This window comes from Pelodiscus sinensis, chromosome 15 (assembly GCF_052426305.1).
Source record: "Pelodiscus sinensis isolate ZL-2025 chromosome 15, ASM5242630v1, whole genome shotgun sequence".
Taxonomy (NCBI): domain Eukaryota; kingdom Metazoa; phylum Chordata; order Testudines; family Trionychidae; genus Pelodiscus; species Pelodiscus sinensis.
This window is the reverse complement of record NC_143066.1, coordinates 34406577-34431378: the sequence shown is the minus strand read 5'-3', so window position 1 is coordinate 34431378 and position 24802 is coordinate 34406577. Positions and strand designations below refer to the sequence as shown.

Genomic DNA, 24802 nt, shown 5'->3' with positions numbered 1-24802 from the left:
TGCACACAGGGGAGAAAAATCGAATGTGGCTTTAGCGGAGAATGGGGCCGAGAACAGGCAGAGCTAGCAACCCGCTTGCTGCCGCTTCTCATCAGGCTGCGAAAGTCCCTTCCCCCTTCAGAGGTAGCAGCATCCCTTCCCCTGGTCCATGGCCTCGTGCAGACAAAGGAAGCTGCTACTTGTCCTCATCTGCCCCCTGCGTGATGCAGAGGGGAGGGAGGCAGCCGTGGGATTACTGGGCACGCGGCGGCACAGAGACAGCACATTGGCTGCCTCTGCAGCCGGGGAGGGAGGGCATGCCACGCAGAAAAGCGGGAGCGTGCCTGTCTGAGGGCTCTTCCCCCTGCTCGTCCTCCGAATGATAAATACAAGACTAAATGCTTTAAAAACGCCTCCGAGCATTCCTGGCTCGTTAACTAATGAATGGCCGAGCACCCGGGCTTTGCAACGGGTGAATCTGCTGCCTCTGGACCTGTCTGGGATGGGAGGAAAAGCATTTTGAATGCTGCCATCTTAGCCACTGGCAGGAGGATCTCCACAGAGCTGGCAAGGAACTGCTCCAGCAGCAGCAAGCTCCCTGTCAGCTCTGTGCCCGGACAGACAGTTTCACAGAACTGGTCCAAGATCCTGAGTTCAAAGCTCCCCTCTCCCTGCAGTCTCTGTCCGCTCCCTCTATCAAAGACACATGCAGAGAGAAATCCCCACCCACTGCCCTATTGCCTCTGCTCTGCCAGGGGCCAGGCAGAAGCCTGAAGACAAGAGGATGCTCTGGCCACAAAAAGGACCATGAGGCAGTGCTGGAGCGGGCGAGCAAAATCCCAGGGGGCTACAGAAGCCGACAGCCCCCCACGTGTTCTAATCCTCTCTGTCCGGGGTCGCGGCCATGTGGGGGGAGGAGGAGAGAAAGTTGGCGGTTGCTCCTCTCCCTCCCCCTTCGTTTTATTTTTGGACACAGATTCGCAGATGACGCCATTAGACGTGCCCCGCTGGAGTGGAAAGGGCATGAGTTCTGAGACAGGAAAGGAAAAAGGGCTTCACCTGACCCAGGATCACCCCATCCGAGCGCTGGCAGCTGTAAGAGACGTGTGCAAACTGCAACGTAAATAAAGCTTGACCCTCCCTCTCTAGCAACCTCTGCAGGAGAGATGTGGATCGGGCAGGGGGCCTGATTTCGTTCTTGTGCCTCTCCAACTCTATTGGATTCAAGGGCATGACGCCCACTTTGCGGGCGATCAGCATAGCGCCTTTTGCAAGACTATACAGCTTCTCTCTGCGACGGACTTAGCACGTGTGTAATTCACCCCAGCAGAGTCCCCTCGAGCAGTGGTTCCCAAACCTTTTGATACTGGGGACCAGTAAACCCATTCACAAGCTTTTGGAGAACTGGTATCATTTATTTGCATATTTGCATATTCATTAAGCAAATGATGAATATGGAAATATTTTTTTTCTGGTCCTCCCAAAGCCCCCAGTGCCAACAGGAGTGGGCCCGGTCGACTGCCCTGGGCAGTTTCCCGACCCCAACCCAAGGTATCTACTTCACCCCCGTTTGGGACCGGTAAGGTTAGGTCCCCCCTCAGCCTGCCGGATGACTCGGCTCATATGGGCCCTGGAGGTTGGGTGAGTAGCCTCGTGTCCTCTCCCCAAGTCGCACCTGTGTTTGTGGGTGAAACCACGGGCCGCACCCTTCCCCGGGGCTTGTCGCTTGCCCTACCTGTCCGGCGGGTTGTTCCATCCCCCCTCCTGGCCCCAATCCCGGCCACTTTATCAGCTGGCGCCGGCTCCCCCGGCTGCGTTCGGCACCAGGCATTCTGCGTTGGTGCGCATGGTGCCTGGCTTTCTCCCTGGATCTAGCCCCGCTGCCCGGGAGCATGCCCGGCAGAGACGCTGCGGTGGTGGGCTCTCTCCCAAGAATCGTGCACAGAAATTTTTCTGAGGACCAGTACTGGGCCACGGACCACACTTTGGGAAACGCTGCTCTAGAGTTAGAGGGGGAAACTGAGGCATAGAAGAAAAGGGCCTTGCTCAAGGCCAGTCAGGACAAAGCCAGAATTAGGTCAAAGGAAGTAATGTGTTTGCTGCAGTGAGCGAATGGAGCCCTCAGTTGCTGGCTGCAAGTCCCAGTCTCATCTCCTTCCTCCCTCGGCTATGAGCGGCTGGGCTAGTGGCAGCGTATTCTTACTTTCAGATGGAAGGAGTAGGCGTTTGGATTAGTAGCTGGCTATGATGGGTCTAGCCCCGCAGGGTTAGCAGGCCTGAAATAGGAACGCTGAGTATAGATTTCCTTATGCCAGTACCCGAGAAGGGGAAAGGACAGGAACCCTGCTGGCTGGGCACAGTGTTATCAGTCACTCATCACAGAAACCAGCTGTGCCTGAAATGGCGCATGTGAAGCAAATTGTCTCTCATGCCAGCTGACAGAGCAAGAGCGAAGTCCCTGTCTGCATTACATGGCTGCCATTCTAGAGGGACCCTCTTACCAGTCTGGCGAGGGGACAATCAAGCCAAACTGGCGCATCCAGGAACGAGACAAAGCTTCCAACTCTGCCACGGAGCATCACATTCCCAAAGGGGCATCTCTCTGCTGGTGGTGCAGGGTCACTTAAGGAGCCCAGTGTTGCTGGGGCAGCAGGGTTATCCCCAAAGGATACACCTCCTCTTTCCCTGAGCTTGGAAAACCTGGAGGGGAGTCAGGATGGGAATGGGTAACTGGTTACCTGGTTACCCAATAAGCATCACCCTAACGGAGTGACGTTTACCGGGTACCGGTTAACCAGTACCTGGGAGCTTGTGGCCCACCGCAGGTGGAGGGCTGACTCAGCCCTGGGGGGCTTAGGAGCAGGAGCCAGCCACCTATGTGTGGGGGACCAGAATTCACAGCCCCCTCTTGCTGGGCTGCTGGCTCCCATGGGGGGGGGGGGGAGGGGCAGACACTGGTCCACTGCTGTGCAGGGCCACCCCTCAGCACAGGGGTGGGCATGATCCTGCTGCATCGGTTAACTGGTCAAACCTAAAGCGTAACCGATTAACTGGTTAACCGGGATTTTACATCCCGAGTGGGAAGCTAAGAACAGCCATCCTGGCTCGGCCCAGTGGGCCTCTAGCGCAGTATCCTGGCTTCCATTAGCGGCCGTTACCAGTAGGAATGAACAGAAGAGGCGATCATCGAATGACCCGACCCCTGTCGCCCACTCCCAGCTCCGGCACGCAGGCCAGGGGCAAGTGCCTCAGTGAAACACCTCCTGGATGCTGACCATACCAGGGAAATGCTGCTCAGAAACTCCACACTAGAGCAGACGCATAAGGGAGCTGCCAGCCAATCTGCCTTTACCAGTTGAGAGGCCTCCCAACAACCACAGAGACCTCCTGCTCGGTTGGCCCCAGCTCCACCTCCCGGTCAAGGTGGGGCAGGCTGTTCTCAACGTGTGTGAGGACTTACAGCCGTGGTGTCCAACCAGTTCTGAAGCAGTAGGCGCTATAGTGGCTACTGTTAGAGCGAACTAGCCACGCTCAACCGGCCAAAGTGCCACATGTGGCTAGTGTGTTGGGCCACAAGGCTTTACAACAAGGGTGGGGAATCTCAGGAGCGGGGGCTGGATGGCTTCTGGCCCCGAGGTTCAGGGCTCCCTGCCCCAGCATTAGGGAGCCAGCGCTGGAACTCCAGCCCCCCGCCACCCCACCGTGGGGCTGGAGCACACAAAATCCACTTGCCTGGGCCCTCCTAGGCTTTGATGTGTGAGGGGAAACGTGGGAAGTACCTTCCTCCTTCTCAGTCAGGGGACAAGTCCATGAGGGGTTTTTTGCTTCTCACTTGTGTGCTGCCCCCGACTGATTTTTCTCTGGCTCAGCAGCCCCTGACCCAAAAAAGGTTTCCCACCCCTGCTTTACAGCACCTACTGGGAGGAGGACAGTCCTGAAAAACAGTTCCTTGCCTTCATTCCCTGCCAAGGGCTTTAACTAGTTTGGAAAAAAGAAGGATTAAGGGGGGACATGATAGTGGTTTTCAAATATCTAAAAGGGTGTCACAAGGAGGAAGGAGAAAATTTGTTCCTCTTTGTTACTGAGGACAGGACAAGGAGTAATGGGCTTAAAGTGCAGCAGGGGAGGTTTAGATTGGACATTAGGAAAAAATTCCTAACTGTCAGGGTGGTCAAATATTGGAATAAATTGCCAAGGGAGGTGGTGGAATCTCCCTCTCTGGAGATATTTAAGAACAGGTTAGATAGACATCTCTCAGGGATGGTGTAGACGGAGCTTGGTCCTGCCTTGAGGGCGGGGGGCTGGACTCGATGACCTCTCGAGGTCCCTTCCAGTCCTATTATTCTATGATTCTATGAACTCAGGGAAGGAGCCAGGTGCTTCAGGAGCCATGGAATTCGGAGGAACAATAGCAAATCACGAGTGAGCAGGAATGAGCAGAGCGTCTCAGTCTTTCAGCAGCAGGCAGGGGAGGAGCAAGGGGCGGTCCAGCAGGGAATATGGGGACTGCAGCAGGGTGGGGGTACTCAGCCAGGGTGCAGAGCCGGCACAGCAGGAATGGGGACGATGTGCAGCAGGTCAACTTCCCACCACACACAGCCAGAACCTCGCACACCGGTTTGCCTCATGGCAGAGGAATAGATGGGTCAAGGGAAGGCGAGCAGGGAGCAGGCCCTACAATCACCACCCAAGTTAACACTCCCCACTGGCAGAGGGGTATGGGCTGTCGGGCTGGGAAGAGAAGGTGGAAGCGGTGAGGGACTCGGCCCAAAGGGAAGACTGGTGTTAGAGCAGCCTGTAGCCAGGAAGATCCCAGGTTCGCAACAGGGCTGGCTGGTGTCCATCAGGGAGATCTAGAAGGGCCCAATGATTCTGGGTCATTCTGGAGCCAGCCTAGAGAACGTACCGAACGGAGCTTTCCATGAGGCGCTTGAGCGCCGGCCGCTGCAGACGTGCCATTTATCTTTGCTTCTGCCCTCAGACACCAAGTGCGGGTGGGCAGGGACAGACTTACTTCCTCTTTCTCTTTATCAACTCGACTGACAGCAGTACGGAGGAGCAGCTCGTAATTACGCGAAGGAGACACTTAACCCTGCCTGCTAGGAAAGGCCAGGCACCGAATGGGTAGGGATTAAGTTCCTGACTGGGACGCTGCAGAACTGGTGCCTTGCCTGGAGGAAAGTGCAGTGCCTGGAGGCCTGGTTGGAGCAGGGCCAGTGGGATTTCTTCAGCAGTGCTGGTGATCTGGCTCAGACCTCTCCCAGCCATTGCTACTCCTGCAGCAGGGAACCCAGACAAAAGACCAGTCACCAGTGGCTGGGAGGGAGAACCGATGTAGCAGGGAGAAGTGGGAGAACAGAGAGGTGTCCAAGGGATGAGGGAAGGACACCAGCACAAGAGATAGTTAAACTCCAGGGAATTCAGTTTGAGGGCAGAGCATTCCCAAAGTAGCTGGAGTTGGGCAGAGAATGTCCATTGTGCGGCTTGTCGCCGCCAAAGGGGGAAGTAAAATCATGAGCATAACATCTGCAGCGGGTGGAGGCAGAAGAGGGTGCGGAGAGAGGATTTCTAATGGAGAGGCAGGCCTCTGTCAATGACTACAGCTCTGCTTGTACCAGGGATGCCATTAACCCCTAGGTGGCAGGAGGAGGGAAAAAAAGTCAGAGAAAATGATAAGATGATTTCCAAGGTCACTGTTGGGAAGGTAACATGCTCTAGGTCCCCTGCCTAGACCATGGGCCATGAACCAACCAGGCAAATGCCCACGGACAGTCTGGAGGCCAGGGGAGGTGAGTGTGACATGGAGGAAGAAGCGTGGAGGCCCACTTGTAGATCCCATGCAAGTCAAACTCAGTTTGGGCATCAGTCCATCAGTGTTGGACTCCAGCTGGGATCTGTGTTGGGGAAAAGGTCCCTGGTGTTGCAGCCTTGGGGGAATGGGGCAGACGGGCAGACTCCCTGCACAGCAGCGATCACAGTCCGGTTCAAATCGGACAATGGGGGAAATGCCTCCGATGCCAAGATTTTCTTCTGCTAAGGACGGGGGGGGGGGGGGGGGGAGAGGGAGACAGGCTCGGGACTCCTCCAATCCTCAGCCATTCTCAAGTCCCCCTCCCTGAACCACACAAGAATCACAGATTCCCTCAACTCTCCTCCCAGTCCTCCCCAGCTTGCTTCCCACACAACATTCTCCCTCCTCCGTCTCACAACACACACAGGCAAGAGGCAAAACACTTGCCAGCCATCTCTGAGCGTCAGTGATTACACCAGAAGGACGCCAAGGAGAATGGAACATGCCCTCAGCCATATGGTTACATCCAGCAACGGGAAGAACAGCTGAGCCACTGGCCTGGCCTCTAGAAATTCCACCCCTTAGAAGGCCCACAAGACAGGAGCTTATAATAAAAAAATTAATTCATTCCCTACGCCTGTGCATTTTCCAACACATCCCATCTTCCACAGGAACCTTCGATTGCAAGCTCTTTGGGGCAGGGGCTGGTTGATTTATTTATTTGCTTCTTGGTACCGTGAAGGAGGAGAATCAGCAAAATGAACACCCCCCCCCCCCAAGCTTAGGGGCTGGAAGGAGAGATAAATGCGAGGGTCACACTCGGCCTGTAACGTGTTTGGTTCTGCTTCTACGATAAAATCACATGGACAAAGGATTCCACTGCTGACATTCTAGAAAATAAGGTGCATGGGAAGAAACAGCAGACAGACCCAGAATGCTGTGGATCTGTGGCACTATGGAGCAGCTTGTTAGCCGCGCATGACAGAATAATGAAGCAAAGAGACTCAGTGAAGGAAGAGCCTGGAGCAAAGCTGCGAAGAGAAGGGGGGAAACAGAAAGGAGGTTGTGTGCGAGAGAGACGCCTCCACCCTTGCAGCAGACTCACCAAAACGCTGCCTGCAGAACAAAGAAGGTTTTGAGGTGTCCACGCTAAGGGAAGGAACATAAATCAAGGGAAGTTATTCTCTCACTGGAGAGCCATGAGCCAGGGCACAGCTGCATCATGGAACGCAGCTCTGGTCTCCATACAACAGGGACGAGATGGAAAGATCCCAGCAGAGAGCAATCAAAGTGATGTATGCATCAAGGCACATGAGTTATGAGGCAAGACGAGGCCGATTCAGCCTGCGGAGCAGGAAAAGGAAGAGGAACATTTCCTGCCGAGAAAGATGATCCAGTGAGAGGACGAGGGTTGGAGAACACAAAGAAGCCATTTCAGAGAGCAATGCATTCAAGAACAGCAGAAAAACACGGGCCAAGAAGCAGAAATTCCCTCCTAGCATGGGGTGGTGGAGGGAGCAAACTGCCAAAAGTCAGCAGCCGCAGCACTAAGTGCGGAGGCAGCTGGGCAAAACTGCTGGGAACGGAGAGCGGAAGGAATATGGCCGTTCATCAGGATTTATTAGAGCAGGCCGTAATTGGCCATATGGTCTCCCCTGGCTCTGAGCATTGCTGTCTCCCCTTGCTCCTTCTGCAGCTTGCGCTTTGCAGCCTCCTTTCAGTGAGTGTTTCTGGGCCACTTTTGTGAAATCTACCCTCAGTCACAATGGCCTTTCCCCTTTCTCAGGTGACCCGGAGTGCCTCGGATCTGGATAGCACAAGGGGCTGGAGTCACCAGCTTGTGCTGGAACAGACCATAACAAAAAGTGGTTTGTTTTTTCAAAAATTTCATTAAAATGCATGTTCACGGATTCAATTTCAGGCTTGGGAATGTCCATTTTTGCAACTTTTGGGGGGCAAAATATTCTGTTTCACATCAAAACATACAAGATGGGGAGGGAATTTGTTAGGAAAAAGGGTAGAGAGCCAGGGGAGGAAGGATTTAACGATTTACCCAGGTTTTTGCTCTGAACGGGTTGTGTTTCATCACGTGTGTCAAAATGCATCACCTTAGTGAGTCCTTAACACTCTGCAGTAGCATCCTGCTGCTCTTATCCATTTTAGAGAGGCAGGAGGGGAGTGGTTAGGGCTCTGGACTGGTTCGTGTCCTGACTCTGCCACCGACCTATTGCCTAGCCTTTGTTGACTCACTTCTGATCTCTGCCTCAGCTTCTTTTCCTACCCTTTGTCCATCTTTAGCCTGTAAGGGTATGTCTAGACTTCATCCCTCTGTCAGCAGAGGGATGCAGAGGGATGCAGATTAGGCAGGTCGACATTGCAAATGAAGCGGGGACTTAAATATCCCACGCTTAATTTGCATAAAAATGGCCACTGTTTTTGCCAACTCAGCACTTTGTCAGCAAAAAGAGGTAGTCTACAGGGGGATCTGTTGAGAAAGAAAGCCTTTTTCCACAGATCTCCCTCTAGACCGCCTCTTTTTGCCAACAAAGTGCTGAGTCTGCAAAAATGGCGGCCATGTTTATGCAAATTAAGCATGGGATATTTAAATCCCCGCTTCATTTGCAATGTCGACCTGCCTAATCTGCAGGTCTCCCCTCCCCATGTGCCCCATGCCTTGAATTACCATATTATTACGACATTTCTTGTAATATGTACAAATATTGTACAATTCCTGGTCTGGCTAGAGGTTGTGAAAATAGGTGGATCAGATACTTAATAAATAGAGGGATGCAGTCTAGACATATCCTTAGATCTCTGGGGCAGGAACTGCTGCTCACCATGTGTACGTACAGCGCCTAGCTCAAGAAGGCCCTGATCTCAGTTGGGAGGTCTAAACAGTATTGTGAAAAGTAATGCTAGACTATAAAGAAAGGCAAAACGCCTCTAGTGGCTGGTCAGGTCATACCTTAGCCAGGTGCTTGGCTATTCCTCTTCCTCGGTAGGCGTCTGGTACCTCCGTGTGCTGCAAGTCCACTATCCTCTTCCCCACATACTCGTAAAGCAGCACTGCCCTGTCGTGGCAACCTACGGAATGCAAGGCAGGAGTGAAGCTACAGAAACGCCTTAAGGGGACAGCTTGCAAATTTTGCTCCTCGTTATCCTCATAGTTTCCCCATTTCATGTACATGGGGCATAACCAAGGGCAGGATCTGTCCTAGCAGAATAGCTGTGAGGTCTCCCCTCCACATGTGCCCCATGCCTTCAATTACCATATTATTACGACATTCCTTGTAATATGTACAAATATTATACAATTCCTGGTCTGGCTAGAGGTTGTGAAAATAGGTGGCCCAGGTGACTTAATAAACAGATCTTTCCTCTCTAATATAGATGTATAATATTTGATATATATTTAATTTATATATTATTTTTCCCCTGGCATAAAACCCCCCCACAACTGCTAGCATTTTCTGACATGGCAGCCAGAACCGGCATTTCAAACACTTTGGATCTTGTAGCGAAGATAAAAATTATTCTGAGACTGAAAAGAGACAGACACACATGCTAGGAAAAAAAATATGTTCCCACTTCTAATCATCAAATGTGGCACACAAACATCCATGACAAGTTATATAAATAACATGTTACAACACAGTTAGTTTCCCTTGGTAGTTGAAATGTAGAGGGAAAGGGTCTCAGGATATGGAAAGTGATGTGTGATGCATTTCAAAGATCCTGAACTTTGACCAATATGAAAAGAGAAACCATTCGAATCCCACATATCCACAGAGCTGGTTATGCTGAAAGTTTCTCAAAGGGATTTGTCCTGTCCAGACTGGTCATGAATATTCACCAGCCCAGACCCGGAAGGCTTCACATCTTGTGCAGTCATTGCACCGACCTAAGCAATCTGTGTAACACACTACCAGTTCAGATTGGTGGGATTTCACACCCATGATGTGCAAGTGTGATTGCAAAGTAGGCTGGACAATGCAAGATCTGGCCCAGGTAGTCACACATTAGTTAGCGATTATTATTTTGTGCACCTGTCACAAAAAATCCCCCATATCGAATGAGTTGATTTTTCCACAGCCAAATTAAATATCGGGGTGTGCAGTGGGCAAGTAAAGGCAGGTACTACTATTTTTTCAGCACCAGCTCATGTAGAGCAATTAGCAGGAGCGGCCCTAGACGAGCTGCCGACAACTGGCACCCTAGGCGAAACACGCGATCGGCGCCCCCGCCTCCAAAGTCCTCAATGGCCGTTTATCTTGGCGCCTTAGGCGACCGCCTAGTTTGCCTGTATTGACGGGCCACCACTGGAAATTAGGTAGGAATTTAGGCAGCATTCATGGATTTTGACATCTGCACATAAGAGAGCTTCTGAAACACGCAAACTTAGTTGATGGGTCGGAAAATGCTACCCCACCCCAAACCTGACAGTTGTAGTTGGCTGTACTACATAAAGTCACATTTGTGAGTACATGGGAGCCAATGGTTATTTGTGAAGGCACTTGCTCGACCTCAAGTTTTGCATGTTTTAGTACAAATGAAAATTCATTCAAAAAAAATCACAGCAGCGTGACTGTTGTTTACCACGTGGCATTTGCAAGTTTAAAAACTTTTAGCCATCCCGAGAGTAACAACAATACCATGTGAACTAAATGACCAATCACATGCCACAAACAGCCAAAGCAAAGAGCTTGCTAACAGCAGATGGACAGAAAATTCTTGGCCGTCCATACAGCACCGGACTGGAAGCCCCTGCTAGCACAGGTAACCCAATTTTAATCATCCCCTTCATAAACGTATTGAGCGCCATCTTAAAACTTATTAGATCCCTTGCTTTGTTGTAAGGCTGTTCCAGAACCTCACTTGGATGGTTAGAAAATGTCCAGCCTAAATTTATTCATAGCCAGTTTAACTTCACTTATTCTCGAGCCGATACTGTCCTCTAGCTCAAGTGGTTCTTCACCCTCCCTGGTGTTTGCCCATTGATGTTTTTATAGAGAGCAGTCGTATTTAAGGCTACTTTATTCAATGTATTATGGCTGCTTTATTCAGTCTCTTGCCAACACTCTATGCTTGAGGAAACCAGGCCTGGGAAATGGACAGAAAGGCAACTGAGTCTATGGAGAATTCTGCGCCTGATTCTTCACGACTCTGCACCTTCCGAAGTGAAAAGCAGAAACTAAGACCCTACTAAATCAGAGTAGCACCGCACACTTGTCTAGCACTGGTGGAATGACCTCACGTGGAGAATCAGGCCTATTGTTCACAAGAAAAAAAATTCAACTAGTGGTACCTGCAAAACAGGAATGGAAATTATACACAATTCTCCCATATTGGAAGAAACAACCTGAGATGGATATGGCACTGTCCTGAAATAATTTATGAATGCTGTATGTTGGTCTGGTTATTGGGATGTTTACTGTCTGACTAGATTGGTTTAATTTAATTGAATATGGGGGCTGTCAGGAAAAACAAACAGGAAAGGAAAGAATGGCCCTTTATGTCACTTGTCAGCTTGTCTGCACTCAGTTGAGGGTTATTAAGGGACAACGTCAGGACACAAAAAGGGCCATGAACACAAGAGATTGAAGGCGCAACAATGGAGTTTTAAAAGGGACTCCATCTCTCAAGAGAAGACTGTAGTTGTTCTGAGGATACCAGCTGGAGACAGACGGTCTCCATACTGAAAGTGTCTGGAGAAACAGGGCTTACCTGGTTAAGCCTTCAGGTAAGATAGACGTGTACAGACTGTCCATGGTTTTAAAATTCTTTTCCTCTAAGGGTATGTCTAGACTACAGGCTTTTGTCGACAGATACTGTCGACAAAGAGTGTCTAGACTACATCCAGTTCTGTCGACAAAGCAAGCCGCTTTGTCGACACGAGAGTGTAGACGCAAAGGACAGTGTAGATGCAATAACGCTTTCTGTCGACAGAACTCTGTTGACAAAAGGCGTTATTCCTCGTAGAATGAGGTTAACAGCAGTCGACAAAACTGCTGAGTTCTGTCGACGTTATGTTGACAGAACTCAGTGGCAATGTAGACGTAGGTATAGTTTTGTCTACAAAAGTCCACTTTTGTCGACAAAACCCTGTAGTCTAGATACACCCTAAATGTTTTATCCCTACTGTTCAGATAAACAATACTTTGGTGAAAGGCAGCCTACTGATCACTATATTGAATCTAGGGATGTGAATGGGTAACTGGTAAGCATCACCCTTAATGGTTAACCATTACTCAAGAGCAACCCCCTGCCCACGACCCGCTGCAGTCCAGCGCAGCAGCCCGGCAGGCAGTTGGAAGCAGCCAGGCTAGAGCAGCCCCAACCCACTCCCCTCTATTTAATCAGTTAACCGGTTAAACTTAATATTTAACTGGTTAACGCCGCGTTTCTCAAACTGTGGGTCCCGACCCCCCACAGGGTCGTGAGCAACTTAGAGGGGGGTCACATGCAACTTAGAGGAGGGTCGCGGTATCAAAGTTTGAGAACCCCTGGGTTAACGCATTAAACTGGATTTTACATCCCTAATTGAATCACCACCAGTCACAGATTCCCAAGGGGAAGAAGCACAAGTATCCAAACTTAGTCAGATCTACTGGGTAAGAGGGGTACCATAGCTAATGGCCCCATCTAAGCGCAGAGAATGGCAGAAACTCACCCAGCCGAGCAGAGGAGATGCAATCTGAAAGCCCAGAAAGGGGAGAGAGGTACAGCTAGTCCTGTAACAATGCCACACACCCATCCTCTGCAGAAGGAACTATAACAACTAAAAGCACCTAGAAAAATCTATCTTTGGCCTCAATTTCAGGGAATCAGAACAAATTCTCCCACCTTGATGTGGTTTCCACAGAGCCCTGAGCACAGGAAGCAATGTATTCAGTCCCCAGTAGTGCTGGCAATAATTAAAGGTGTTAAATGGTTTGTTTTAACTGCTCTTTTCACTCACTTTCTACCACACTTGTCTTTGAAAATGTCCATGGCTGATTGTTTGGAAGTTTAAGCAAAATCCCTTCAGCTATTTTTTCTGAGCTGTGGCTAAGTGGGAAAAATAGTTGCTTTTCTCATTCTATAAAAACGTATTATATAGATGCACAGAGTGCTGTAACATAACATGTCTTAAAATAGGAAACCATGCCCTGGAGAGCATCTTTATAGATTATTTTCATTTGTTATCACAGTAGCAAATAGACACTCTCCAACCAAGACTGGCGCCCCATTTTGCCATGCGCACACATAACAAGAGACAGTCCTACTCTTTGAAGATTTTACAATCTGCATACACAGAGAAAGGACCCATTATTTCATTTGAAAGATGGGGGAACTGAGGCCCCGATTAGCTAACCATTCTTATTCAGCCAAGCATGTGAACACATGTTTAATTTTAAGCACATGAGTGAATCTGGCCACAAGAGTCAGTCGCTGAACCAAGATGCTCAAGTTTCAATCCAGCTCCTTAATCGTAAGGCCATTTCTCTTCTTGGGAAGTGTTAGTGCTTTTGCTCACGCTTTTTAAATACATATTCAATTGGTTGTCTGACGTGGGGCATCATTTTCAGCAAGTATGTAGCAGAAAATAAAGTTTTCCTGGCACTCACATAGACCTAAGTGTATTCTGCACGTGGGCATGGTTAGTTAAGTATGCAAGGCATCGATCCTGCAGCTGATTCCATGGAAGGTCCATGAGGAACCCACAGAAGTGCATGGAGGGTGCAGGTAGTGGCCTTTGGGAACGCGGTCCCTCCAACACAAAGCACCTTGGCTACGTCTACACTGGCATGATTTTCCGAAAATGCTTTTAAGAGAAAAGTTTTCAGTTAAAAGCATTTTCGGAAAAGCACGTCTAGATTTGCAGGATGCTTTTCCGCAAAAGTACTTTTTGCGGAAAAGCGTCCGAGGCCAATCTAGACACGGTTTTCTGCAAAAAAGTCCCAATCGCCATTTTCGCGATCAGGGCTTTTTTTTCGGAAAACAGTACTGTGCTGTTTACACTGGCCCTCTTGCGCAAATGATTTGCGCAAGAGGGCTTTTGCCTGAACGGAAGCAGCACAGTATTTCCACAAGAACACTGACGATCTTACATGAGATCGTCAGTGTTCTTGCGGAAATTCAAATGGCCAGTGTAGACAGCTGGCAAGTTTTTCCGCAAAATCAGATGATTTTGGAAAAACTGGAAAAACTTGCCAGTCTAGACACAGCCCTTAGGTATGTCTCCTCCTGCAATGAGGAGTAACGGTAATTCGAATTAGGAGCTTTCATTCGAACTACCTAGCCCGTGCCGCGTGTAGCCGCGGGCAGGGAGTTTGAACTACCGGGCATTTAAAAATGGCAGCGCCCGGGAACATGCAAATAAAGCCCGAGATATTTTAATCTCGGGCTTCATTTGCAAGTTCGAATGACTACATTAGCCATCCTAGTTTGAACTAGGATGGCTAGTTTAGACATACCTTTAGTTAGAAGCTTCAGGATTCGGAAGCTTTGGAACCCAAATAGCTGGGTTGTTCTAGTTTTTTTTCCCTTTTCTTGCTTTAGCATTCTTTTTAGAAATAGAGAAAAATGAACACAAAAGACTCTGTGAAGGAGGCACAGTTCAGTATTACGTAAAATGAGGAAATTAAGACATGAAGGTTCCCAGAGCAAGGTCACAAGTGTCCCAAAAAGGAAATAGTTGATCTTGTCTTTTGTTTGTAAGTGTTGGATAAAGGATGCCTGGATGGGGTGGGGTTTTTTGGTAGCTTTTATCATGCTTTTTCCTCCCCTTCATATGATCGATTGAAAATTGTATCTATTTTGGAAGATTCAATGGGGACTGAAGTGCTAACAAAATTACTGTGGAAAAACTGTGATTATGTAATTGTATCATAATGCACTTGCAGAACAGAAGGGGGCTGAATGAAGGTTGCACAGAATTGTTCTGCCTTTACACAACTTCTGAGTGCAAAAACTTTGTAACCTTAACGTTCTTTTAACTATTTCTGTGCAATTTCCAAGGGGAAAAAAAGGAAACTGAAAATACAGATTCTTTCATGCGGCATCACGCTGACAGCTACATGGGCCATCAGCAGGTTTGCAACCAGAGGCAATAGGTGAAAGGGTGCGGGGGGGGGGGCATTGGGCCCCCCCCCCGATCTGGGACACCCCATTCTGCCCCAGGCCCTGCCTCTTCCCACCTCTTCCCCGCCCTTGCTCCACCCCCACTCCACCTCTTTTCTCTCCCCAAAATGATGTGACCTGAGGGATTAGCAAGATTGGGGGGCCAGTTTGCCCCCCTGGACTCACCGGCAGCGGTGGGGCAAGTGGAGCAACGGCTACAGCTCACTCTGCTTCCTGCAGGTGAGCGTGAAGGTGGCCCTGCCGCCTCCCCAAAGTGATGTGGCCAGCAAGTTTGGAGTCAGTCAGCCTTCTGCTGCAGGCACCATACCCTCACCTCCCTGCTAGCCCCCTGCTAGCTGCTGGCCGTCTCTTGTCCACATCATGGGGCGGGGATGTTCCCCTCATCCTCCCCCATGCATCACCTATGTTTGCAACCTTTTGATTCCCCCCCCCCCCCCCGACTTCTACCTCTGGAGCTAACGGAGTAACTTATAGCAGTAGTGGGTTGTCGCCCCCCTGGTGCACCAGCACTAGAAGGGAAGGAGACACACTCAGCAGGTTTCACAGGCATCTGGTGACAGCAGAAGGGGGAGACTCTGCAATTCTGAGCTCCACTCCCAGCTCTAAGGGAGCGTGCTCTAGTGGGCACAGACCCTTTTCTCTCCCACTTCTCCCAAAGCATCATCCTTTCCACCCACCTCCTCCATCTTGTTCCTGGCCCCGTCATGTCTCTTCCCAAGCCCTGGTTCCTCATCCTGGCCTCCTTGCCCAGACATTTTTAGTCTCCCCCTCAAAGTCCCATTCTCTCCCTTGCTTCAGGTCATTTTGACCAGCCAGTCCCAATTCCTCCCTGCTGGCTCCCTGCCTGAGCCATCTCTCCCCTTCCCCCACCAGCTTCTAGTGACGGGGACGTTCCCACTTTCTTCCTCTCCACTTCCCACCTCAGCCACCTCAATCCCCACCCCAGTCCACGGCTTTTGTCCCCTATCGATCGGAATCAGGCAGTCCCCTCCTCCATGCTGGCTGGGTGCAGGGGAGGGGGATGTCGTTGAGAACACTGGGGCTTGAATCCATCCAGGCCTCCACCCCATAGCTACTGAGACCTGGTAGGCGGAGGAGGCTACTAGGACGATAGCCCCTGCCAAGGTACCACTCCTGGGGGTCTGGTTGGAGGACTGCACAGCTCCACTGTGCAGTCCTACTCCTCTGTTTAAGCCATGAGAAGGAACAGGGAGTTTGTCTCAACGACAGGGAGGTTTCCTATGGCGGCTGTGTTGGACTCTGCTCCCACCTCCTGCAGCCAGCCCCATTCCAGATTCCTGCTCTACCCGCCCGTTCCCACCATGCATGATCTGTATCTGCTTCTCCTGCCTTCGCGCCTCGCCACCAACACTTAGTGACCAGTCCTGGATTCCTAAACTAGAGCTGACTCCTGCTCTGACCACTAGGCCAGACTGCCTACACCCCAGTCTGTAATACACAGAAGAGGGAAACTCTTAGTTATGGTGGACAGCCCCTTCTGTGCCCACAAATGTTCCTTCTCTCTTCTCTCAAGGCTCAGAAATGTCCTCCAATCCACTGTGACTCAAGAACAATGCAGTGCTGTGTCCCTCTTAAGCAGTGGTTCCCACAGCATGCTCCGTGGACCACTAGTGGTCCATGGGCTTGGGGCTAGTCCCTGCCTGCAGTGGGGAGCCTGCGCTGGCGCTCCAGCCCTATGCCCCCCAACTTGTTTGGAGTGCTGGCTTCCTGCTCTGGGGGTGGGGGAAGTGAGCCTCATGCTTCAGATCCAGCTTGCCGGGGAAAGAAGCAATTCCGTGTGCCGATACCCCCCCTGGGTCTGGTGACTGGCAGTTGACTCTGGTGCGGACCCTTGACTTCGTTCCCCTACCTGGACACCTTGCTCCCCTAACTAGAGCTGACTAGCAGGCTTTTCCTGCTGCTCCCATTGTCCAGAATCACAGCCAATGGGAACAGCAGGAGGCATGAAGCCAGGTAAACATCCCCTTCATGCCCAGACCCTGCACCCCCAGCCTCCTCATGCTGAGACCCTGCACACCCACCCACCCACCCCACTCCTGCACCCTCCCTCCCTCTAAGACTCCCACCCCAAATCCACTCCTGCACTCACCCTCCCACCCGGACGCCCCACCCTCAGTGCACTTCTGCACCCAACCTCCCAGCCAGACTCTCCCACCCTCACACACCACTCCTACACCATCTCTCCTACCCAGACACTGCACCCACACTACTTCCTGCACCCATTTTGTCTTCATGGGTGGTTGGCTGACGGGCCGTGGAAAGGTCTGTGTTGAGTGGGGTGGGCTGCAGGCCAAAAAGTTTGAGAACCACTGCTCTTGAGCACAGAGAATGAAATTGTCAGGCCTTTGAATTACAGTGACATAATTCACGACTTTGTAACAGCTAACGCTAGGAAAACAAAATTGGTTGTTTGAAGAATTGAGTAGAATAAATGTGTTAATTTTATGTAAATAGAGCGACTTCATAATTTTTTTCCCAATATGTCATTCATACTTAGGCCCTTCCCTCCCGTTAGCGTTAGGCCCCCCCAGAACCTTAATCCAGCCCGGCAGAGAAACATGCTCGGTCGCTCTGAGGGGGATGGCACAAACAAGGGGTAAGTCCACTCTAGGAACTGTGAGAAGCTCGAGCACCCTCAGGGTACGTCTAGACTACATGCCTCTGTCGCCAGAGGCATGTAGATTAGGCTACCAGACATAGTAAAATGAAGCGGCGATTTAAATAATCGCCGCTTCATTTAAATTTACATGGCTGCCGCGCTGAGCCGACAAACAGCTAATCAGCTGTTTGTCGGCTCAGCGCGATAGTCTGGACGCGCGGGTGGCGACATCAAAGGTATTTGTCAACCACCCAGGTATGCCTCCTGGTATGAGGTTTACCTGGGTGGTTGACAAATACCTTTGATGTCAACACCTGTGCGTCCAGACTATTGCGCTGAGCCGACAAACAGCTGATCAGCTGTTTGTCGGCTCAGCGCGGCAGCCATGTAAATCTAAATGAAGCGGCGATTGTCGGCTCAGCGCGGCAGCCATGTAAATCTAAATGAAGCGGCGATTATTTAAATCGCCGCTTCATTTTACTATGTCTGGTAGCCTAATCTACATGCCTCTGGCGACAGAGGCATGTAGTCTAGACGTACCCTTAGGGAGGATGGAATCTTCACGAAGGGAGGGGTCAAACTCTAACAAGGCTCTACGGAGCAGGTGTACATTTTTCAAAGGTGGATAACTTGGCCAGCTTTGAGCAGATTTTCCTGGGGATGGCGAAAGGCACAAAGACCACCCTGCTGCCAAATTTCTCAATGGCATGGAGGCATTTAGAGCCATGGCGTCCAACCAATTATGAAGCAATAGTCACTATAGTGGCTACTGCTCTAGTGAACTTGCCACGTTATTTAGAAAATGTAAATAATTCAGTGAGTCAACTAGACACACTCAACTGACTCAACTTTTCCGTAGGTTGGACACTAGGAAAAACTTCCTGTCAGGGTGGTTAAACACTGGAATAAATTGCCAAGGGGGTTGTGGAATCTCTATCACTGGGGATATTTAAGAGCAGGTTGGACACACACCTGTCAGGAATGATCTAGACAGTGCTTGGTCCCGCCGTGAGGGAAAGGGACTGGATTCAATGACGTCTTAAGGTCGCTTCCAGTTCTACGATTCTATGAAATAGCCACACGTGGCAAGCGTGTTGGGCGCCACGGCGTTAGAACTTTTCAAAGCAGAAGTTGCCAGCGGTTCGGTTTCTATTTTGCAGAATTACATCGAAGCCAGCAGGACACGTGCGTATGACCCTTTGTAGCATCCACACGTGTCATTAAACCCAAACACACGTACAATACAATCCCATTCACGTGGCTGCTGGGGCCTCCTCTCTTATCGGCCTTGGCTTTTTGCATGTGCGAGTTCCACTCTGCAGCCATAGCATTGCGCTCGCCCTGCCCCCTGCACATAGCACAGAGATGTGGGGAGCTGCCCAACTTGGTTATTAGCATTGCCACGGGTTCAGTGCATGACTGGCTCTGACGCAGCCACAGGCCAGAACACGAACTGCGTTTTTCAGACGGGAAGAAACGTCAAAGAGAAGATTTCCCCATATTCATTCCCCCCACAGCCATAAACACATGTATCTTGCCAGTCTGCCATTACCTATCCCCACCCCACGCAGCTCCCGGGAGAGAGCTTACAGCGAGGTCTCAGCTGTTCAGATGAAAGCTTTACATGGCCTGGAAGTGCCACTCACGCTGCTGGGAAAGAAAATGGGATTTTTCTTCAGTTTAGCTCTGATGCAGCATCTGGTTTTCAGTGGGATTCCTGCCTTTTCTTTCCCCTTTTTTCTCCTCTTCCCCCTCCCCTTTTTTTAAGGCATGATTTTCCAGCTGCCTGGATAAGGCAGAGGGAAGTCAGGTGACTTTCCAGACGTCACACAGTGACTCAATGGCTGGATTAGAATGCAGGCCCCTCCTTTGTTCCAGTCATGACATGCCTTTGGGTGCTACCGGTGCCAGCTGCAGCAGGACCGCACTGGGGTTCCCGAGGCAGAAGAGGACTGGGCCAGCGCTAGTTTGTAAGAACTCAGAGGACCAGGTGGTAACAGGACACCTGCACCTGGTTTTCACCACTGCCAGAAGTGGCGGCACTGTACCCGTGCCGAGAGCAGTGGCCAGAGAGCTGCTGAAAAAGACACTGCCCCCTCCCCCCCAGATGCTACAGAAAAATCTTACTCCAAGGCTATGACAGAAGCCCCATCCCCACTGTACGATGGCAAAAAAAGGAAGCAGCCATCAGGTAAAGGGTCATCAGGTAAAGCCATTACACCCTAAGACACCAGGATGTTCAGCCAGCCTGATTAGCTGGCTACTTGCCAGGGCCCTCTCCCCAGCAAGCCCATATGTTAGCAAGCCCAAGAGTGTACTTCCCTGTCCTTTAATGGTGCCCCTATGGTGTTTAATCAGAGCATGCCTGGGGCTTCTTCTCCATAAAGGAGCTAGGAACAGAAGACAGTCCATCACAGGGGCTGACTGCAACCAGAAGAGTGTATGCAACGCAGATGATATTGCTGACGGAGTAGAACCAGATGAGGGAGGGAGGGAAGGAGGATGACCTATGGGGGAAGGCTGAAGGAATTGGGTTTGTTTAGTTTAGAAAAAAGAAGATTGAGGGGGGACCGGATAGCCGTTTTCAGGTATCTAAAAGGGTGTCACAAGGAGGAGGGAGAAAACTTGTTCACCTTGGCCTCTGGGGATAGAACAAGAAGCAATGGGCTTAAACTGCAGCAAGGGAGGTTTAGGTTGGACATTAGGAAAACGTTCCCAACTGTCAGGATGGTCAAACACTGGAATAAATTGCCCAGGGAGGTTGTGGATTCTCCATCTGGGGAGATATATAAGAGTAAGTTAGATAAATGTCTATCAGGGATGGTCTAGACAGTATTTGGTCCTGCCATGAGGGCAGGGGACTGGACTCGATGACCTCTCGAGATCTCTTCCAGTCCTAGGATTCTATGATTCTATGAACAGCATATGTACCTGGTTTCTGATCTTTCAGGAAAATGGAGATTAATTTGCCTAAAGCCCACAGCTACCCAAGGTTTGGAGAAGCAACCTCCTGTCCCCTAGGTCAGTGATGGGCAGCCTGTGCTAGTGAGTGGGCTGCATGAGTGTCCCTCTTTCATCTCACTGGGTCGCAAGATTGTTGTAACCAAGACGGTCTCCTGGGATAGGGGAGGCCTGCGCAGTGCGCTTGTGCACCTAGAATCCGTGGGGTGTACCGAGTGACCCACAACAGGGCTTTGATTGGATACAGGAGGAGCGTGTAGCTCTCTCAGTCACTGTTGTGTGCAATTAGCACACACCCCTCTTCACGCGCCCTTGCTTTACACGCGTGTCATGTTCGTAATACCAGTAGGAAATAAACCTACTTAGATGGAAACCAGCACAATCTGGCACTCCCTGCACGTGGGAAACAAATGTCTCACAGGCCACACACAGAACCCTGATGGGCCGGATGCAGGCATCAGGGTGCAAATCACTAGCCTAGACCATGCAACCCTACAGCACAAGCCGCCTAGCCCCCGCCACACCAACAACCTATGATCAGAACGGTGCCTTTTGCAGTGGTGGGAGCAAGGTGGGAAATTTAGGGTTGGAACCAGCTCCCACAGACACTCCTAGAAAGCCCCCAAGGACTACAGCGTAAGCAGAGGCAGCATCTAATGGGGCAGATCCCCAACAGACCCAAAGGAAGGTCGCTCCCGTTCACATTGACTGGGTGTTGCCAGGGTGCAATGGTAGACCTTGTTCATTCAGTCAGTCCAGTGGGGGGCACAGGGGTAAGAGAAGCAGGAGGAAAGCTGGCCCTAGCTGCCACAGGGTAGCAGCCACTTAGCCTTCCCTGCTGCTCGACGTGTCAAATCCACTGGAGTCTAGTCATCTTGACCTGTTGAGCATCAGGGAAGCGAAGCGGCTGCTGGACCCGATTCACCCCAGGATCACTGGCTGCAGCAGGTTCCAGCAGGACAATGCAGCACGATTTCAAAGGACAGGCTGCAGTAGGCAGCACCAAGGAAGACATTTACTGCCTTCCTCTCACCTCTGGGGATGGCAAAGTGCTCACCCAATGGGTCAGCTCGTCAGCGGGCAGAGAATGCCCCATCAGCAGCCAGGAGGTGGGTGGGCACAAAGCCATGCAGGGTGGGCAGTTGTCAGGCCGAGTGAGTTCAGGGTTTCCTCGCGAGAAGCGGGTTCCAGGCAGCAGAAAACATTACACTCCCCACCTCATCATCCCCCCATCCCCACCGCCTCAGGAGTCCCTAGCGACTGCCCACCAGCACCACGCCGTCCGCCTGTGACTGGCACACGTGGGCTCACATGAACTAAGCTTTACCACTAGCCCTTTCACTGGCAAGACAGTGCCTCCTGCTCTCCCCCTCGGAACAATGAGGGCTGTTCTGGGCTGTATCAATACCAGGAAGCCTCTGAGCTCGGAAAACAATAGACCAGGCAGCGCTAGGGTGGGGGTTGGAGCAAAAGGCTGCTCTGTTCCAGGGAACATCAGGGATTGCCAGCCGGGTAGCCCTGGAAGGCAAGTAATTGTCTCACATGGGCCTTCCCAGGGGTTTGCTTAACACTTTTTACACCCAGGCAGTAAAATAAACCTGGAAGAGATCAAGTCGGGAATGTTGCCTAATTAAGAACATGGCAAGGGGAGAGAGAGAGACACAGACAGCAGGAGACCAGTAATTCTGGACTTTGTTCCTTTGCATTTATCCAAGCGCTCTGGATTCACAGTCCTTTTCTGGGCCAAATTCAGGAAAGAGTCTAAATTGGTAGGATCGACCCTTCCTCAACCCTCTCAGCTTGCATGTCACACCAGCAGAGACTCCCACACTGTTCCCAACCCCTTCGGTACCCCTGCCCTCTGGGAATACGGGAAGGGAAGGTGGTCATGACGCCCCCTCGCCCTGAAGTCACTACTGGCATGTTGAGAAAGGGTGCCTTAGACAAACACACATCACACCTGGTGGAGGCTGAGCTGGTGTAACTCACACAGGAAGCAGTCAAAAGGAAAGGGTGTAACAAGATCAGCAGCTACAGGCAGATGTCAAAAGGTGCAGGTCATGTTAGGCAGCAGCAGCCAAAAAAGCAAACAGAACGTTAGGAATCATTTACAAAAGGGATAGAGGACAAGACAGAGAATATCTTCTTGTCTCTATATAAATCCACAGTATGGCCACATCTTGAATATTGCGTACAGATGTGGTTGCCTCACCTCAAAAAAGATACCTTGGCATTGGAAAAAGTTCAGAAAAGGGCAACAAAAAGGATTAGGGGTTTGGAACTGCTGCCAAATGAGGAAAGATTAATACAACAGTCTCTTTTCTAAGCTGAAAAGTCCCGAAGTGGGGATATAATAGAGGTCTATACAATCCTGGAGAAAGTAAATAAGGAAAAGTTATTTACTTGTTCCCATAACACAAGAACTAGGGGTCACCAAATGAAATTAATAGGGAACAGATTTAAAACAGACAAAAGGAAGTATATCTTCACACAATACACAATCAACCCGTGGAACTCCTTGCCAGAGGATGTTATGAAGACCAAGATTTTAATAGGGTTCAAAAAAGAGCTAGATTAATTCATGGAAGATAGGTCTATCAATGGCTATTATGCAGGATGGGCAGGAATGGTGTCCCTAGACTGCCAGAAGCTGGGAATGGGTGACAGGAGATGGATCGCTCCATGATTGCCCGTTCTATTCATTCCCTCTGGGGCATCTGGCATTGGCCATTGTCAGAAGACAGGATACTGGGCTAGATGGATCTTTGGTCTGACCCAGTATGGCCGTTCTTATCCACACCTCAAAGGCATCAGCCTGTCAGAGACATCATGAAGGTCTTTCTAACCCACCTCTTGGAATCTATCCCTCACTCAATCACCATAGTACCAGAGCACCTTGCAGTCTTCAGTGTGTTTGTCTCACAGCACCCCAGTGAGGCGGAGCAGAGCTTTATTATCCCCATTGCACTGAGCATCTCCCGGTGCCTCAGTTTCCCTATGTGACTAGCCCAAGATTCACAGAGGACGCTTTTGGTGGAGCAGAAAATTCAAAGGCTCAGGCAAGTGCCCTAACCAACAGGCCTCCCTGGTCCCGGTGGCGTTCCTGCCAACTCCTCCATGATCTGACTGGGGATGGAAAAGAGTAGTCGATTAGTCCAGCGGTTCCCAACTGCCAGTCTGCGGACCAGTGGCCGTCAGAGAACAACTGGCTGCCGGGCTGAGGTGGCTGCCAGAGCTGAAGCCGGCTGTTTGCAGTGGCTCAGCTACGGCATCTGTGGTGGCTTATTTTGCTCAGCACAGCACGGGGGCTGAGGCGGTGGCAGGAGGCAGAGCAGAAGGCACCTCCCCCCTCCTTCCCTCCCACCCAGGTAAGATGGTGGTCTGGCCAGGGCTCTACCCATGGGGGCGCGAGACGTGCTTGGAGAGGAAGGGGGCGTGGAGGGGGAGGGAGCCTGCGCACCACCAACTGCCACTCCCCCTGCCCACGTGGCACTAATGGCCATGCTATCTAGAGGGGGCAGCCTCACTCTGAGGGGTGTGTGGGTGGAGTGAGGGCACTGTGGGGGGTTACAGGGCAAGAAGGTGTTGGCATAGGCTGTAGGGGTCAGAGGTAAAAGGGTCAAAGGGCACGGGGCATAGAGATGGGGTCACAGGGCATTAGGCACCGGGGAGCAAGGGGCTAGGTTGGGGTTAGGTGGGCAGGTAACGTTTTATTTGCATATATGCAAATAAAATGTTATCAGTCCACCAAAAGTTTGTGAATGGGTTTGCCAGTCCGCAGCATAAAAAAGGTTGGGATCCACTGGATTAGTCGACGGCTCACATTCTCCCGCCACCCCCACCTTACTGCCTCTACATCCATGCACACTTGGCTTCCACTACATTTAAACTGCAGAGCCACAGCGGCCCCTTATTAACTAAGGGTACGTCTAGACTACAGGCTTCTGTCAACAAAGAGCGTCTAGACTACATTCAGTTCTGTCGACAAAGCAAGGTGCTTTGTCGACAAAACCCTGTAGTCTAGACACAACCCTAGATGCAATAACACCTTCTGTCGACAGAACTCTGTCGACAAAAGGTGTTATGCCTTGTAAAATGAGGTTTACCAGTGTCGACAAAACTGCTGAGTTCTGTCGACGTTATGTCGACAGAACTCAGCGGTAGTGTAGACGCAGGTATAGTTTTGTCGACAAAAGTCCACTTTTGTCGACAAAACTCTGTAGTCTAGACACACCCTAATTGTGTACTCGATACAAATTAACGATTAGTTATTTACTTGCTACTTAGCATCCTTAGTTCTCACAGAAACGTAACTCTAATACCAATTT

General features: G+C 50.7%; 1 protein-coding gene across 1 annotated transcript in view; it reads right to left on the bottom strand.

Moving 5' to 3' along the window:
* NATD1 (N-acetyltransferase domain containing 1) overlaps positions 1–24802 on the bottom strand; it is a 48642-nt gene that overhangs the window by 5553 nt on the left and 18287 nt on the right. Inside the window, exon 2 of the mRNA XM_006126620.5 lies at positions 8736–8854. Coding sequence (XP_006126682.1) covers positions 8736–8854 — 119 coding nt within the window. The remainder of the gene's footprint in view (positions 1–8735; positions 8855–24802) is intronic.